At 53.7% G+C, this 18121-nt stretch overlaps 1 protein-coding gene across 1 annotated transcript in view; it reads left to right on the forward strand.

The window, feature by feature from the left end:
* INPP5D (inositol polyphosphate-5-phosphatase D) overlaps positions 1 to 18121 on the forward strand; it is a 104528-nt gene that overhangs the window by 30785 nt on the left and 55622 nt on the right. Inside the window, exon 3 of the mRNA XM_012791603.3 lies at positions 17486 to 17636. Coding sequence (XP_012647057.2) covers positions 17486 to 17636 — 151 coding nt within the window. The remainder of the gene's footprint in view (positions 1 to 17485; positions 17637 to 18121) is intronic.

Consider the following 18121-nt stretch of genomic DNA (forward strand, 5'->3'; position numbering starts at 1 on the left):
TCCCAAAGTGCTAGGATTACAGGCGTGAGCCACCACGCCCGGCCATGTAATTGGAATTTTATGTAATGGTATTGAACTAATAGACTAATTTGAAGATAACTCATATCTTTATTACATTGAGTTATTCGATTTGAGATCATGGCATCTCTTTTCATTTATTCTGATTTTCTTTCATGTGTGCTTTCTTTTATGCTTTCTCCCTATGGTTCTTACACCTACCCTGTTACTGGGTACGATGTAGTTTTTGTTACTTTTGCAAACAGGATCTTTTCTTTTCCATGACGTTTGTAGGTTTGTAGGTATCTAGGAAAGTGACAGTTTCTGTAGGGTGCTCTTAACTGCATGTCGGAATTATCTCACTCATTTTAATACTTCTTGATGTCATTCTTTTGGCTTCTCCAGGTGCATGAGCTTGTGTGCAAATAATGGCAGACTTTTCTACTCCTTTCCATACAACTTATTTGGAGGCCAGGGAGATTTTTTTTTTTTTTTTAATTTGTTTTGCACTGGCCGAGGCCTGCCGTGCGATGACACAGCTCAGAGACGATGGCACTCTTGGTCATCTTGCGTCTGGTTTCCCAGGACGTTTCTGGTCTGGAAGGAGGATGCAAATCAGAGACAGGAGAGCCAAGAGGAGGGCAGCAACAAATGGTGCCCACGTGGGAAGAGCCAAGTAGGTGGGAGCCGGTAAGTTTAGCCAGGTGGTCAGTGACAGGGTCTTGTGCACCCACCCAATGCACTGTGGGGTTCCTCTTTGGTGAGGCCGGATGCTGGGAGAGTGACCAGGGCCAGACACCAGGACACTCTCAGCCCTCACCTCGTGCATCTCCAGACAGCTCTGAGCATCTTAAATAGGGCAGCAAGTTGAATCCTGGTGACCTCTGATTCTGGATCCCAGTTCTACCTCTTGGGAGACACATGGAGTTTGTGATCTGCATCAGATGCAACAAATTATCCAATTGGTGAGGCTAGCAAACGCATGCTGGCCTTCTATGAAAATAAAGTAAGAGAAACAGGTGTACCTGGTTTGCTTTGCTCCCAATGAACTTCTGTGGGTGCTGGGATCACTACTTGCTTTGCCTGTTCTTGCAAACCAGGACTCTTGTAACTTGGTCTAGACTCTCGCCTGGGGTGGACGTGAAGCTCACTCAATGTCAACTGCAGAACAGTCCACCTTACCCGCCGTGACAGTCACCCCCTGCCTGCCCTCGGGTGTCCTGGTCCTGCCCTTAGCTTCCCCCCAGCTCCTCAGCACCCCACGATCGAGCTCTCTCCCCCAGAGCTCGCTCCCTTGCTGGGGTGACGCTTGGATTTTGTAGAAGCAGGTGTCATCGCAGCCCCTTTTCAGCCTTGGGCTTTGGTCACATGATGTGGGGGCCCCTGCATCAGTTCCTCGGAGCAGCCGGGGTCTTTGCGCAGTGACTTTTGGTTCCTCTGCAGGTGTGATGTTGACCCGGGTGCCTGTCTGTTCCTGTACACCCCAGGGGACTACGGGGAGCCCTCCTGGGGAGCTGGGGGACTCACATTTGTCACCGCAGCTTGTCAACCAGAACACTTTGTTACCGCACCTTTCTGGCATCTCTTGGCTTCAGACAGTCCCACCTACCCGCCCCAGCAGGCTGGGAGCTTCCTGCTGCGACCCAGCCTTTGCGGTCTTTAAGCGGGAAAGTGTTCTCACTGGACAGCAACACCCGTCCTCTTTCCCGAGACTGATCCTTCACTGTCTGGTGTCAGCTGTACTTTTTCCCCAGATCCAACCTCGCTTTCTAGAGATGGGGCCATGCAGAAGGAAAGGCAGGTGTATATGGGAGGCTTGGCCTCTAGGAATTGAGGAAATGACTTTGCCAAAGTGGTAAATGTCACCGGACCATACACAGTGGTAAACATCTGACAACTAGTTCTCCAGGTAAGAAAACGAGGCTCTGATTTGCAGGGGTTGCCAATTCCTGTGGTGTAAATACTCTGATCACGGCTCCACCATAGTGGCTGCATTAACAACCAGCTCTTGGGGAGCCTGGAAAGCTGGGATCTGAGCCAGTCGGAGCCAACACCAGCACTATGGGAGGCGTGTGCTATAAACTCACATCTGCTCAGCCCTGGCAAGGTCTGCCTGCCTCTGGCCCTGTAGACGTTTTTATCAGCAACTCCTGTAGCTCTTTTGGATTCAGACAGGTGAACAAACACTCTGCTTTACTTAGAGCCCTTTTAATCCCCAAACCCTTTTTATACAAGTTACTTGAATTCAGTTTTGCCTATTCCTTGCTGTCATGTTTGGGAAGGATATTTTTTCTACCTGCCTCTTCCTTTTGACCGTGTGATCTTGGGCAAAGTTTCCACTCCTCTGAGCTTCAGTTTATTCATCTGAAAAAGGGAGGCGACAACACATTACCCTAGTCAACATACAGCAGATGCTCCGTGACGATAATGGCTCTTCCTGGCTGAGAGCTGTGCCTGGGCTTATAGTAGCTCACCCAGCCACTCGGCCGAGCAGGTCTCAGAATCCTCACTCATGGACAAGGAAATTGGCTTAGTCTTAGAGAGTTAAATACCATATTCCAGATTGCACCAACTGGTGGTAGCGCTAAGATTTGAATTTGTGGTAGACATTGTGTTTTTAAAAACTTAGTTGCAAACATTTAAAAATCTGAGATTTCACCTAAGAATCTGGATTTTTTTTTTTGCCTTCTTGGTGAAAAATTTAAAGTTCCAGTAACTTTAAGCATACATTACCTCGTGAGGATATAACTGGTGCTCGGTGGAGGCTGCTCCCTTGGAAGGGGTACTTCTCCTGTGAGCCACAGGCCCCACCTCTCCCTAGTGCCTCACGCCTGCCTGCTTCACTCATGCCAAGCTTCAGATTTCGTGACTTTCACCATGGGCCCCACTGCTTTCTAACTGATTGCTATTTCCCCCTGCACTTGACCTAAGAAGAGATGGAGCCTCAGAATGTTCTGATAATTAATTCAAGTCAAATCAGAGAGGCCACAACAGATCTAAGAACTAATCTTTCAGGCCCAGCGTGGTGGCTCACACCTGTGATCCCAGCATTTTTGGAGGCCAAGGCAGGAGGATCGCTTAAGCCCAGGAGTTTGAGGTTGTGGTGAGCTGTGATGACACCACTACAGCCACTATACTCTAGTCCAGGTGACAGAGCAAGACCCTGTCTCAAAAAAAAAAAAAAAAATAACTAATCTTTCACCATCAGGCTACATGATCAAAACCACAGCACTTTCTCACTCTAACGCGGTGTCTTTACAGCTGTTTTAATTCCTCCTGTCCCCACGTTGCACTTGCATAGCCCTCCCTTTCATAGGAAACCGTTCGAGGGCGTGTCTTTGTATTTGGATATGTTCTTACAAAACGTGTATTGTTGGATGTGACGGCGATCTGGCCGCGACTTCGGCCACCCCATTGATCGCCGGGGTTGTTCCGGCTGATCTGGCTGGCTAGGCGGGTGTCCCCGCCCTCCCTCGCCACTCCACCCGCGTCCCTCCCAGAGCTGCTGGGTCCAAGAGGACGACCTTCCCCCGGTGGCGGAGGACCGCTCTTCGGGCAAGAGTATACGAGTCGCTGCACTCCGCTGCTAGAACCTCCAAACACGCTCGCAAGACGTGTATTGTTGATTCGTGTGCACGCATTGTTAATTCACTGAAGGGATATCATAATTCTTGTTCTGTTCTCTACTTTTTTTACCAAAGGATCTTTGTAAGATTCCTCTGCGTCGCTATGTGCATACGGCATCCTCGCTCTGGCTGCTGCACAGCACACACACACACACACACACACACACACACACTGTGTGCCTGGAGCACGCTGCCTGCCCACTCTCCCAGGTGCCCTCCCAGCCTCTGCCACACAAACAAACCAGAGATGGCCCCCCAGGTCGGTGTCCCCGTGTGAACCGCCAGGGGACAGTGCCGGACTGCTCCCCAGAGTGGCTGCGCTGGTCTGCATGCCCGGGTGCTTTCTGCAACACAGACGCCGAGGGGAGGGGAGTATCCACTGGTAGATTAGGGCCTGTGGCTGGAGGTGGAGAAGACTTGCCTTGCACCAATGGCGCAAGAACACGCAGGCAGAGAAACTGGAGAGCGGCAGACTTCAGAGTCCACACCCAGAACTTAGAGTAAGGGGCCTGAGACCTGGGTTCAAGTCCTGGCTCTGCCACTTACAGGGGCAGGTCACCCTGTTTCTTCACCTGTAAAATGGGAAGAACAACAGAGCCTTGAGTGAGGCTGTTTGGGTACTCAGAAAACACTCATCCTTGCGTTCGTTCACTCTCAGCACTGAGGTAAGCACACGATGCCCTTTGTCACCTAGATGCTGGAGCCCTGAGTGTGCCCGTCTCACTCAGGGCACCCCGTGTCCCCTCCAGCTGGCTCGGGGACTCACAGGGACAGAGTTCCCGCCAAGGAGGAGGAGGAGGATTTTGGACCTGGGCAGACAGAAGGGGAAGTAGGATGTGTGCTGAGGGTGCTGGGCCTGGGGCAGGGGCCCAGGGAGGATGGCAGTGCTCCTGGTGGATAGGAAGAGGGACGGGAAGCTGAGGGTTTCGTATCTGATCAGCTCCTCCATGAAGTGTGGGTCCAGATTCTTTGCCGGTGCTGCGGGGCTCAGGTTGAGGACTAGAGGGGACATCCCAGGATCTGCTGTTCAGGGCAGGCGCGAGGCGGACGAGTGCAGGGACTGACTTTCAGAGCTCTCCCCGAAGCAGAGCCCGGGCTTGGGCCCAAGCAGTTCACTCAAGAAGGGCTCCCAGGAGAAGCCAGTGAGGGCGTGGGGGACACAGCTCAGGGAAGGGGGAAGCCTGGTGAGATTTCAGGTGGGCTGGCGCCAGGGGCTGTGGCATGTAAATGACACTGGGGCTTTGTCCCGCAGAGAGGCAGGCTGCTGGGCCATGCACGCACCCTCCAGCATCCTGCTCTCTCGGGTGGAGACAGGGAGCACAGGCCTCCCAGGTCTATGAGGTGGCTCCAGTGCCCACGGCAATCGTCTGAGGCAGCAGGGTCCAGTCTTTAGCACAAAAGCCCCAGAGGCAGAGCTGGTTAAGTGGTCCCAGGGGAACTGGTAGGACACCAAGCGTATTCCATGCAAGGACCTGCTGTGGTGTTAGCACCAGTCCTTTGCACATGCTGCTCCCTCTGCCCGCCACGCTGTTCCCTGTCTCTGTGCCCGCCCAGCTCCGGCCCACCCTCTGCGTCTCGGCTTGGCGTCGCTTCTCTGGTGAACGCTTTCCTGACCCAGCAGGCTAAGTCCCCCGTGCCACCCCCCAAGGCACTGTCTTCCAAGCCTCTGCACCCCGTCATTATCTCCTTAATTGTGTAGGTACCTTGTCTGGTTTCTCCAGAAGACTCTGGGTGAGGCCGGGGGCTGTGCTGGTCCCCCGTGCCCCTGCAGAGCGTGTGGTAGGAAGTTAACAAACGCACGTGGGCCGCCACCGGCTTGCCGAGCTGTGGCTCTGCTTGGCTCCAGCCCTGCTCAGGGCAGCAGGGGCGCCGTGGGCTGGTCCTGGCTAGTAGCCTCAATGGCTAGAGGCTGCAGCAGGACAGGTCACAGGGCAGAGGAGGGCACCGTGGAGAGGCAGCTCTGGGGGCCACCGCGGGCTCGGGCTCACTGCAGAGATGGTGGGGCCCAGAGTGGCCTGAAGGCCTGTGCAGGGGACGAGATGAAAGGGTGGTGGCCTCTGAGAGACTGGAGAGCAGTCATGGTGGGAATGAGCATGGGGAACTTGAAAATGTGTCCCTCGTGGCAGGTCCTGGTGACAAAACAAGTTGTGTGACGTTAGACACATTACCTAATCTCTCACAGCCTCAGCTTCCTCATGGGTAAATGGAAATAATTATGTCTTGAAGATTCAATAAGAGGAAGACCCTGGGGCTGGGTGTGGTGGCTCACTCGTATAATCCCAGCACTCTGGGAGGCCAAGGCAGGTTTGCTTAAGGCCAGGAGTTGGAGACCAGCCTGAGCAACAGCAAAATTCTTTCCTACGAGAAATAGAAAATTTATCAGGGCTTGGTGGTACATGCCTGTAGTCCCAGCTACTTGCAAGGCTGAAGCAGGAGGATCACTTGAGCACAGGAGTCTGAGGCTGCAGCAAGCTATGATGAAGCCACTGTACTCTAGCCTGGGCAACAGACAAAGATCCCGTCTCAAAAAAAAAAAAAAAAAAAGGAAGACCCTGGGGGAAAGTTAATTCTTCCCATCATACTTGTATTTGTCAGTGTTTGCTGCATAACAAACAGCCTCAAATATCTCAGCACTTACAGCAGCAAACATTGCTTTTCCACTCTGGGTCTGCTGGTCAGCTGTGGTTGGCTGGTCTAGCTGGGCTCTCCGGGCCACAGCTGGACCAGGCTGGACTCCAAGTTTCTGGCCAGGGGTCCAGGTCTGCTCTCCATGTCTTCATTCCTGGGCCAGGCTGAGGGCTGGAGGATCCCTGGGGTAGCTCTTCTCATGGCAGATCATAGAGGCCCAGGAGGGACAAGCAGAAACCTACTGTGCCCTTTGAGCCCTCCACTCAGAACTGGGCTTCTACCCACATTGCATTGGCCTCAGTAAGTCACACAGCCAAGCCCAACATCAGGGGGTGTGCCAAAGAAATCTATTCTTCGTGCCCCAGTGCAAGATGCCATGAAGGCCCATGACGAAGGGCCTGGATGCAAAATCCTACAGCAGGGAGGGTCTACTCTGCCGCAGCCCTCTCCCACGTCCTCTGGGCTTCGCCTGTGCAGGTGAGCTCTTGGAGAGAGTGTGGATCGTTTTCCATAGTTAACTGACTACCTCACTGTGATGCCCGGCACGAGGCGTGGTCTATAGCTGTCAGCTGTGGCCCTAGTAGCCAAGGCCCCATCCAGTCCTGGGGGCTTCACTGTGGTCCTGAGGTCCCCAAATGAGGGTTCCACCATCCAAACACCGAGACCACGTGCTGACAGACAGCACTGTCACCCCTGCCCCTGGTCCAAGTGTGGTGACACCCACAGAGTTCTCAGATGACGCATCTCAGAACTGCCATCGCAGGGGCAGCCGTGCGTTCCCAGCCTGCAGCCGCCGCTGGGAGGGGTGCGGAGCCTTCCCCGAGCTGCTCAAGTCCTCCAGCAAAACAGAGACTCACTCCCGCTGCAGAAGCTGGAGAGTGAAGAGCAGAGGCTTGGGTCCCGACGGTCTCAGCACCCCAGGGGGACCCCTAGCAAGAGCAAGGGAAGGGGACATTGTGCACCCACAGAAGGAGCTGACGGCTGAAGTCCCAGGCACAGTCTGGAAAACGGGGGCATCAGCTCTGAGATTCAGGGCAGGGGAGGGCTTAGAAGCGAGTGCAGAGACCCCTGGGCGGTGAGACAAAGCCCACGCCAGGTCGTGCCAGGAGGCCTGCCCAAGAGAGGTGAGGGAGGCGCTGGAGATGGAAATGGGGGCTGGCTGGAACGGGGGAGTTGGGAGAAGGCAGAGCCCACCCCCACCAGTGCCAGGCCCGCCAGCCTGGGCTGCAAGGACGGTGGGGGGAGGCGGGTGGGCAGCCTGGTGCTCACCGGGGCGCTGAGGAAGAGGAGTGTCTGGGGAGCCATGCCGTCCCACTGGCTGCGGCTGGCGGGTGGGGTGGGGCAGGCCGGCTCCCAGCGTCCACTTTCCCACCCCTAAGCGTCTGCCTCCTCCCCGGAGCGGCCGCGTCACTGCCTCCGCACACAGGGACTCTGATCCAGCCTGGCGTTGGTTCTCTTTCTTTTTAAGTCCCCAGACAGTGGTTTGGGACCCAGCCATGGGGCAGGCCAGCGGAGGCAGGGCCATGCCCAGAGACAGCGAGTGCCAGCCTCCCTGCCCTACCACCGTGGGTCCCCAGCCACCCCCCTCCCCCTTTCTCAGCTTGAAACGTCCCCTTGGGTGCTGCTCTTCTGCCTTTTCTGACCACCCAGGCAAGCTGCTTGACTTCTCCGAGACTCAGTTTCCTCACCTGCGAGCTGCGCTAGTAGATAAAATACAAATTAGGTGCCGTGTGTGAGCACACCTGGCCCAGGTCCTGCCCGCACCTGGTGCCTAATCCACGGCCATCTTTCACCTCCCCCCACGTAGCTCCCTGGAGGTTCATTCTCCATTGGGGGGTCCCCAACCCGAGGGAGCCAAGGAGGTCCCAGGAGACCCTCAGAGGGACTCTCCCCTACCTCTGGCACAAGACACACAGCAGAAAACTGTGCCCCTGCTACCATGAACATATCTTCTGTCCTGGGGGGGAGCTGATATGCGTTCCAAAGGCAGAGCCGAGGAGACATAGAGAAGAGCCCCTCCCCGGACGTGGAAAGGCCACTTTCTCCATCCACGTCCCTCCCCTCCGTCCCCTCCTGCAAGCGCCAGTGACAGCTCACAGCATTCCTGGCCTCGCTAACCCACAAAACCAGGCATCTTTGTGAGATGGGGCAGCTCAAGTTCCCTGCAGATGGACTGCCAGCAAGTTCCCACGAATAGTGCTGTGACATCCTCAAAGGCACTGTCCCCTCCTCCTTTGTCAGCTGCTGCTGTGCAGGTCTCTGACAGGCAAGACCGCTGCGGACATCTCCACTGCCTCCTCGTACCACGAGAACACCACGGTCCCTGTCCCAGCACAGGGCTGTGTGCCAGTTGCCAAAGCCACGGGTCCCCCAGTGTGCCAGGCTCTGCGTGGCAGCAGGGAGATGGCCTCCTGCCGAGTGCTGGGCCACCATTTGTGCCCAGAGACCCACAAAACCTGCCCCCAAGAGCCTACACCGTCAGTCTTCGTCTGCCGTTTGTTCAGTCTCCCCAGAAGCTAAATCAAGACCGTGGGTGGTGGAGAGAACAGTGGCCATGTCCAGGTCCCTGCCCTTCCTCTCCCAGCCAGACGGTCCCCCTCTTGGTCACAGAACAAGAACTGCCTTGGTCATGTGTGGGCGGGACCTCTGCAGGGGCCCAGCTGCGCTCACCGTGACACCAGCTGTGGGCCGCTGCCCCGGCCTCCCCCTCCCCCTCTCGCACTGCACTCTGCACGACTCCGACTCTCTCTGACGAATTTTTTTATTATTGTTGTGTTAGTGTTATTACGGTTATCTGAGCATCGTAGATGTGTCCAGGGTATCTGCAGTTTTTGCATAAAAACCTCTAGAAGCATATAGACTAGGAATGTTTCTGTACAATTGAAAAAAATCTGACCCTTTTGGACAAGATACTTTCTAATGCTCCTCCCCTATGTGTGTGTGTGTGTGTACACACTAATCAAATGAGCTGAGTTACTTAAGCTCACTTTTTTTTTTTTCAAGTGAACCAAAGACTTTATTTCTTAAAAACAGATAACACCAGAGTACTATGTGGTATCCATATTCATTACAAAAAAATAATTACTGGAATTTTCAAAACATCAAACAGATAAGGCAAATCAATGGTTAATCATTTTCAACCAATATACAGATTTTTCGTTCGAGGTCTAAGTTTTCTTTCTACATAATATTATTCACAGGAGATCCCTGTGCCAATTTATCATCAAAACGGGGGCTCCGGAAAGTCAAGCCCGGCTTTGTCCTGATTTCCAAGACGAGGCAGCCGCCAGCCTAGGCCTCTGGCTTGCTGCTTGTCCTGGAAGTCATGGTTAAGCTCACTTTTTTAAAAACTTTTTTGTTTTTTTGAGACAGAGTCTCGCTTTGTTGCCCAGGCTAGAGTGAGTGCCGTGGCGTCAGCCTAGCTCACAGCAACCTCAATCTCCTGGGCTCAAGCAATCCTGCTGCCTCAGCCTCCCGAGTAGCTGGGACTACAGGCATGCACCACCATGCCCGGCTACTTTTTTCTATATATATTAGTTGGCCAATTAATTTCTTTCTATTTATAGTAGAGACAGGGTCTCGCTCTTGCTCAGGCTGGTTTCAAACTCCTGGCCTCAAGCAATCCGCCCGCCTCGGCCTCCCAGAGTGCTAGGATTACAGGCGTGAGCCACCGCGCCTGGCCCAAAACTTTTTTTCTTACAGCGTCAAGCTTAAACAAGTGTTTACATGTAACCACCATTCAGATAAAACAAGCCATTTCTAGGCTGATTGTCTTTTTTACAAAACATTTTATTTTGAAAATAATTTGAAGTAAGGAAATTTTCTAGAATAGTACAAAGAATACCTGTATACCCTTCACTTTCCCCAATTAATGTTTTCACATACTAAGTTTATCTCTCTCTCATATTACTGTTGATTTTATTATTGTTGTTCTGAATTATTGGAGAGTAAGTTGCTGGCAATGCCCCATGATCTCTATTTCCACATGTCTTTCCTAAATGATAAGGACTCCCTCCTACATAATAACCACATTCAGCCATCATATCAGGAAATTAACACTGATAAATATAAAATCTAATTCATAGACCCCCGTTCAGATTCCTCCTGTAGTCTTACTAGCAATATGTAAATATGTTATTTACATGTTTATGTAAATTATATATAATTTATGCATATATGTATATATTTCCCCCTTCTGGGCCAAGTTTGGATCCAAGCTTGTGTGTTACATGAGCCTGGATTGAGCCTTGTCACATCCCATTAGTGTCCTTTAGCTGGACGCGGTTCCTCATCTATCATGACCTGGGCACTTTTGAAGAGAATAGGCTAATGATTTTGTAGACTGTCCCTTGATTTGGAGTTTTCAGGTGTTTCCACTCACCGGGGCCCAGGTGCTCATTTCGGCAGAAGGCACAGAAGCCGGGCTGGGCCCTCTTCTGTGCGCCCCGTCCTGGCACTGCCCAAGCTGACGTCGAGCCCTCGGTTAAAGGGGTGTCTGCCAGGTCTCCTCTTTGCAAAATTACTATTTTTTCTCTTTTAAAATTAATAACTGTTATGTGGGAAAATACTCGGAGACTATCTAAATATCCTGTTCTTCCTCAAACTCTCACCCACCCGGTTTTAACATCTGCGGATGATTCTTGCCCGAATCAATTACTACCCTACCGTGGTGGTTGCCAACGGCGACTATTTCCGTCACTCCTTCGGCAGTGATCCGCTGGCTTCTCCTGTGGGAGGAGCTCTCCCTTTCTCATTCATCCGTGTCAGCATAGACTCGTGGATTCCTATTTTACTCAATGATTATAAGTATGTGCATTATTCATTCTCATGTTTAAATTGTGCTGCATGCTCCTTTCAACTGTCCTTTCCGTGGGCTCCAGGCGTCTGTGTCCTTTGAACACGTTCCCGTCATTGTTTGAGCGTTTCCTTACCGTCTGGGCAACAGATGCCCCAACAGGCCCCGCTACACCTCCCCGGCCTCGCTGCTAGGGCTGCCGGACTCAGCCACTTCTCAAGGAGCCCTGGTTCCCTGCAGCAGAGAATGGTATTCAGCAGCCAAGCCCCGCACGGTGGGCGAGCTCGTTGCCGCTGGAGTGCCGTGGGCCCCCTGAGCTCGGACAGGGCGGGGAGGGGTACTCCTTTACACACCTGCGTTGACCGTATGTAGTAAATCCTGAGTTCTCGCTGGCACTTCCCATTCTAGCCCAGCACTGCAGAGCGCCTGGCCTTCCTCCTTTCCACACGTGTAGCCTTTTTCTCTGACAGTGAGAAGCCAGGCACCCGTTTCTCCATATATTCGATCACTTGCTTGATTGATGTTTATAGTGTATCTAATCCCTGCTGTCCCCTACGCGGCTGCTCCCTGACCGGCCCTGCCACCCCCTTGGCCCTTGCTGCGCGGGCTGCTAAGGCCCGGCTGCGCCTCAGCCCGGTGGTACCCTCGGCCCGCGGGCTCTGCATGCCCCTGTGTCCGGCCCACCGCCTCGGCCCCGGCCCAGGGTCCTGCTGGCCCCGGACGCGTCAAAGGCAGGGAAAGAAAGGGAACACACTGAATGTTTCAGAGAAAACAGAAGAAGAGAAGGGAAGGGCAGGCAAGAGGAAGAGAGGATTGTCTGTCAGGGAGGCGCAGACAGGGTCTGTTCCAGGCCACACGGCTGAGGGACTTCTGGGTCTGAAGTAGGCCTCACGCGCTCTTCCCACACCTGACCTCCCGCCCTCACCCCACTCGCTCTCCCATCTCATTCGATGGCACTAACCACTAACGGCACCCCGGTGACTAAAGCCAGAGGTGTGGGGGCGCCCTCCCTGACCCCCTTGATCACCACCCCTTCTTGCTGGGCGGGTCCAGTTCCAGCTCCATGGCCCCCCTGGTTCACGCACTAGAGGGGGGCTGCTGTGCTGCCCCCCAGCTTCCACACCTGCCCCACACTGCAGCCAAGGTGACATTTCTAACATGTAAATCTGATCACAGCACCCAGACACGCTAGCTTTTAAACGCTTTTAGTGGCTCTAAATCATGCTGAGAACAAAATCCAAACTCTGCCAGGGCCCAAAAGGCCCAAGACATCCGTGACCTGGTCTCCCTTTCCCTCCCTCTGCTCCCCCACGTTGGGGTCTGCTATTCTCAGGAAGAGGTCTGGGGGGAGGAGGTGGGTAGAGAGTGGGAATGGCACTGAGGCAGAAGGGGGAGGGTGTCCCTCCCACCGTGAGAGCCAAGCTGGGCGCTGTGTCCTGCCCCTGCCTGTGCTCAGCTGGCTCCAAGTACAGCAGGACCTTGGGGAGGGACTTCCCAGTGCCCCCAGTCCTGCTCTGCTCCCCCCACGGACTTCCTCCTCTGCGCCCAGTCCTATTTCGGTTCCCCATTTAGAGATAGCAGACAGTGCTCAAGTTAAAATTACCCCCTGGGAGACTTAAGCCTGTCTGGCACCCCCCTTCTGTGTCCCCGTTCCCCCTGGAGGGTGTGGGGCAGTTATAGCTCAAGAACTGTTTCTGAAAGCACATTTCTCAGAATGCGCAGCCCTGAGCCTCCAGCAGTCTGGACATCAGCTGTCCTTCGTTTTAAAGACCCCTGCACCCTTCTCTTCCTGAAGCCTGGGGCCAGAGGTGGCCCCTCTCCCCTTGCTCTGTACCTTCCCCAGGGTACTGCTATCTGGGCGATCCCAGGTGTCAAGCAGCCAGCCAGAGGCGAAGGCTCCTCTCCCTGCAAAACCCAGCTTGGCAATGGGCAATCTACCTCTCTGTTTCCTTCTGCATCTTTTCGCCTGGATGTCCGTTTGCTGCACGTGCAGTCTCTCTAAACAGCGGTGGGGGCTGCCATTAAGTTTCCAGCCAGCCGCCCCTGCAAGAACACTTGGTGGATATAAGGCAAGGCCAAACAGGGTCCCTTTCCTTCAGGGACTTGCAAGCTCGTGGGGGAGGCGGGCTTGGAAACCAGAGCACGAGGCAGAGCCAGCTGTGGGTTCTGAGCTGGGCTTGGTGGGGACTGTCTGCAGAGGCTCCGTGAAAATGATCTTGCTGGACATCACCCAGAGCTTTCCATAGCCCTAGAGATTTTAATGGGAGGCAGGAGAAGTGATAGGCATTTTGTTTCATAATCTGAACTAACCACTCCCACGTTTTTCCTGCCCGACTTTTGGCTACGAACATGAGTTCATGTCCATTCTGTTGACCCCATAACCCTGGAAGGGAGGGCTGCTCTGACCTGGACCGTCTTCAGTTATCAAACCTGTTTCGAGGAGGAAATGTTGCCCTCTGGTTTTTTCACAATCAAGCTATCTGGTATGTGCTAGTCCCCGGAGCAGAAACCCCACCGTTCGTGGGCTTCAAGTGGGAGCGCCGGGCCCCGCAGGGGACCATGTTAGCAGCACGAGGCTGACTTGGGCCTTCAGGGTTTCCTTCTGCATTTCAAAATGACTTGACGCATCTTTTCAGGAAGGCAGTCGCTGCAGAATGAGGAACGAAGTCTGGTGGCCTGGACCGTTAGGAACCGAGGGCAGCCCTGGCCGTGGTCGGAAGTGTGGCTGGTGCCCGCCGGGCATCCCGAGCAGACCCGCGGGCACTTGCTTCCTCGGGCGCTTTGCACCAGAGCCCTCGTGTGCTGAGTATCTTCTGTTTGCCCCCAGATGCACTCGCGCCCTGCCCAAAGGGAGCCACGGCCCGCTGCCAGAAAGCTGGGGGGGGGGGCGGGGCACCCCTCCTGATCTACTGCCCTGGTCGCCTCCCAGGGAGGTTCCAGCACCTGCCCCTCACCTGGGATCCTCCAGGAATGGTGACTGTCCCCCACCATGGCTAGCCCTAGGGGGGGGCTGTACCACTTCTTATTGGCATCCCTACACCCTGTCCACTGAATTCCCCAGTTTAATGTGACATCTGCTTCCATCATGGCTAATGCACATGATAACCTTCTTGTCCGCATTAGCTGTTAAAATTGTTGAAAAGGCACCACCTTTGGTTGATGCACTCCAGGGTGCAGGGGGTGGGGCAGAAGCTCCCCTGCTACTGGCTCCCCCCTGTTCCTCTGCACCCCAGTCCCAGACCCACAGAAGATCCTTGCTGCCCATCTCTCCTCCTGGCTCCAGCTCTTGGCTGTCATCCTGACCCCAACAAACCCAGCAAACCTGTAGAACCACTAATCGCTTATCTGATTGCCTGGCCCTGCTGTGCAGCATGCTAATATGGCAGTAGGAAGCAGACCTGGCTCCCACTGTGGGGGTGAGGTGGGGTTGTCAGGCAGAGATGGACTTGACCTGCCAGGGCAGGACGGGCCCCATGGTTAGGACCCTGCCACTGGGAGGTCCTGCTCCTGACTCCTGGCTTTGACTTGGTGGGGTTTGTTAAATCACACCCCGGTACAGCTCTGGGCAGACCCACCCCTCCCTGGCCACACTGCCCTGCCCTCCTGGCCATGCTGGCCCCCTTGTTTCCAGGCCCAGCTTTGGAGTGAGATGCCGTGGGTAGGCTGCTGTCTTGGCTATACACACAGAGGATCCCAGCACACTCCTCTCCCTGCCCAGCCTGGGCCAGCTCAGTAGCTACTGTGGTCCCTGTCTTGGCTCTGACCCTTTCTCTTCCTGTTCTAGAATGTGCTCTGAGCATAAGTTCTCAAAGGAGTCTCTGTTAACCCCGTCAAGCCTTGGTGCCAAGAGCAAAGACTTATGAGGACGCCCTCTCGGAACAGTTCCTCCAGGAAGACCCTAACTCAGCCTGGCTGCGGCTCCGGCCTTCCCTGTTTCCTCTGCGTGCTGCCTGTGGGGACAGGCTGCTTCCAGCTGGCCCACGTGTGCAAAGGGAGGGGTCTTCTTTTCAGGTGGGACCTGCACCTGCAGATCTGCTCCCTGCAGAAGGGCCCGATGCTCTTCCCGGGGGCTTTCCCTGTGAGTGTGGGGAGGTGGAGGAAGGCCTCCCTCCCCAGCACGCCTGCCAGTGGCTGCCATGAGACTGCCCACCTGTCCACGGTCCTTGAGGTTTGCACTCTACCCTGCATCGTCTACCTTCCGGTAGCCTGGGCCGCCAGCAGCCTAGGCCCGCTAGAACCCGGCTCCCTGGCCTCTCGTTTGCCCCACAAACAGCGCTCAGCCCCCGCCGGTGGCTTCCAGTTCCTCCTGCCCACGGGGATTCCTTCTAGATTGCCTGTTCCTCTGCTTGCCTAGGACACAACATGCTTCACCAATTCTAAGATGCTTATTTTTCAGATTTAACACCTCTGGAATCAAATGTTTCTACAGTCAATGCATAAGCTTCAGCTTTTTAGTGGTGTATAAAATGACACTTCTTAGCATCAGTGCATTTTAAATTCCCAAATCTCGTGTGCTTTCTCAAACAGGCGTTCCTCAGACATCCTCCAGCTGAGAGTCCTTTCCAGATTCACGCACGAGTCATTGCCCTTTGACTTTCTATGATGCTTTCCTACCCCTTTCCCATACGCCTAACGGCTCATCGCCCATTAGCTGGAAATTCTTTGATAGGACGGCACTTTTCATAACTGCTTTGACTGAATCAGGTTCAGAGATCTTGCGTGGTGTCAAATTGTTTTTGTTATCCTGCTCGCTTTTGGTTTTGAACCTGTTCACGTCACTTTTTAGAAGGCCTGGCTGCCACCGTTCAGATGTTTCTTGTTCAACAATGCTTGAAAGAGATTGCTTAACATGGGGCTTTGTGAAAACAAGGGAATGCATTGAAAAGAATTAAATACCCCTTTTGTTAAACTCTCTATGAATTTACTAGTTTAAGCCACACACACACACACACCCAGATTTATACACGCGTGCAATGCATATGCACACAGGAATACCCATGGAAAGAGAGAGACAAACAGGGAGACAGAGACACCCCAAGTGAACAGCTCTGAATTGCAGGTAGGTAGATGATAGAGGTGCATGTGTCCTCACTATAACTTGGAGTTAACTACCCCAGAACAAGGGCTCAGGGAAAGATCTGAGTCCTAATCCTGTTCCCCGCTGAGTCTGTCCCAGTCTGCATTCCCACTTACCCATAATCCTGCAGACCTTCAAGCCAGGTCATCTGCAGCCTCCCAAGTAAATCCCAACCAACCAGGCAGCAATAGCATCTGACCTGGAGGCAGGTATATTAGGACCCTGTGCAGCCACGCTCAGCCCAGACCCACCTGCTTACTTTCCAAGCCCCTCCCTATTTTCCTGTTGGCTCCTTTCCCACCTGCGATGTGTCCGATGTGTCCGTTCCCTGCAGAAAGAAGGCAGCTGCAGCCTCTGGGGGAACAGTTGGACCCCTGACCTCCAACTCCGGAGATGGTGCCTTTTCAACTAATTTTAAAATTACATGAAGTCACTAACATGATGGTTGTCACGAAGACAGGGTGAACCACAGGCATTCAGCAGCTGGGACCAGGGGGCTATGCTCCCTTGAGGTCAGGGAGACCCCACGCAGAGGGTGCCTGTTTGGTGTTCATTCCTTTACCCACCAACAGCCTGGTCCCTCCCTCCTCCCTCCCAGCTGCCCCTGAGGGTGGGGACTCAGTGAAGGGGAGGGGAGGTGGCTGCTGAGGGACCCTGGAATTTCCTGCTGGGGGGGGGGAAATGGGCCCCAGGGCATTTGAATAGCTGAGCAGAATTACCCCCAAGCTACTGTGCTATCAGCAACTGAGATATAGACCAGTGAAGATTTCTGTGCTGCCTAGATCATTTTCTGAGTTTTGATGAAACAATTGACAAACAATTAACAAATGAAATAAACAATTAACAAATGAAAAGAATATATAAAAGCAAAACAATTCTAGCATAGGTTTTTTTTCTCCCTGTGCTTGAAAAAAAAAATCTTTGTGGGGGAAAAAAAGAAAAATAACACCCCCGCCCCCCCCCACACACACACACAGTCTAGAAAAGCATTCTAAACAATTGAAAATGAGTCTCTCAGGGTCATGGGACTACAGGTGATTTCTTATTTTTAAAAGATCTGTATTTTCTAATTTTGCCACAATAAAAACGTACTGTTTGTATAACAAAATACTTTTAAAAATAAAAGTTTTTTTTTTTTTTTAACTGAAAAAAAAAAGTGCGCCTTTTGCAGAAGGGCTCTTGGGAGCCCCGGGTGACAGGATGTGAGGGCGTGGGCGTGGGGCCACACACCCCGTGCCAGCCGAGGGAGGCTTTTCCTGGATTGTGGTCACACTCTCCTGGGTCCCTGCTGCAGATGGCCTTTGCGGTGGGTGACGTCCCGGTCAGTTACAATGTGCTTCTGCCCGGCTGCTCTGTCCTCAGGCGTCCGAAGGCGTCCCGGTGAAGTTCTTCACCAAGCTGGACCAGCTCATCGAGTTTTACAAGAAGGAAAACATGGGGCTGGTGACCCACCTGCAGTACCCGGTGCCGCTGGAGGAGGAGGACACGGGCGATGACCCCGAGGAGGACACAGGTAGGGACAGGACCTGCCCGCCAGGCTCCGCGCGCGCCCATGCTGGCGTCAGAGGGCGGCAGCGGCGCGGTGGTCAAGGGCTTTAGGAACAAGGGCTAGAATTCAGCTGTGTGACCTTGAGGAAGTGATTCAGACTCTCTGAACCACAGACGTCTCTTTAAAGAGACAGTAAATACAGTGTCCACGTCTGGGGTGTCACAGGACCCAGGGAGTCAGTGAGTGCAGTGCCTGAGCGTGGCAGGCATGCGGGTAGCGCTGGATGAAGGCAGCTCCCACCATCATCACCATCATCACCAGCTGAGTCTCACTGTGGGGAGAACGAAGGATGAGAAAGGTGTTTCTTCATATCATCATTAAAAGGGGGCAGAAGACAGCCCCTAAAATACATTGAAAAAAAAGGTGCTACCCCTGAAAACTACGTGAGACTCAGGTCTGCCCTTTGCAGAGGAGGACAAGGACCAGGGAGCCAGCGGCAGATAAAGTCG

The sequence above is a fragment of the Microcebus murinus genome, chromosome 8 (genome assembly GCF_040939455.1).
Source record: "Microcebus murinus isolate Inina chromosome 8, M.murinus_Inina_mat1.0, whole genome shotgun sequence".
NCBI classification, from domain to species: domain Eukaryota; kingdom Metazoa; phylum Chordata; class Mammalia; order Primates; family Cheirogaleidae; genus Microcebus; species Microcebus murinus.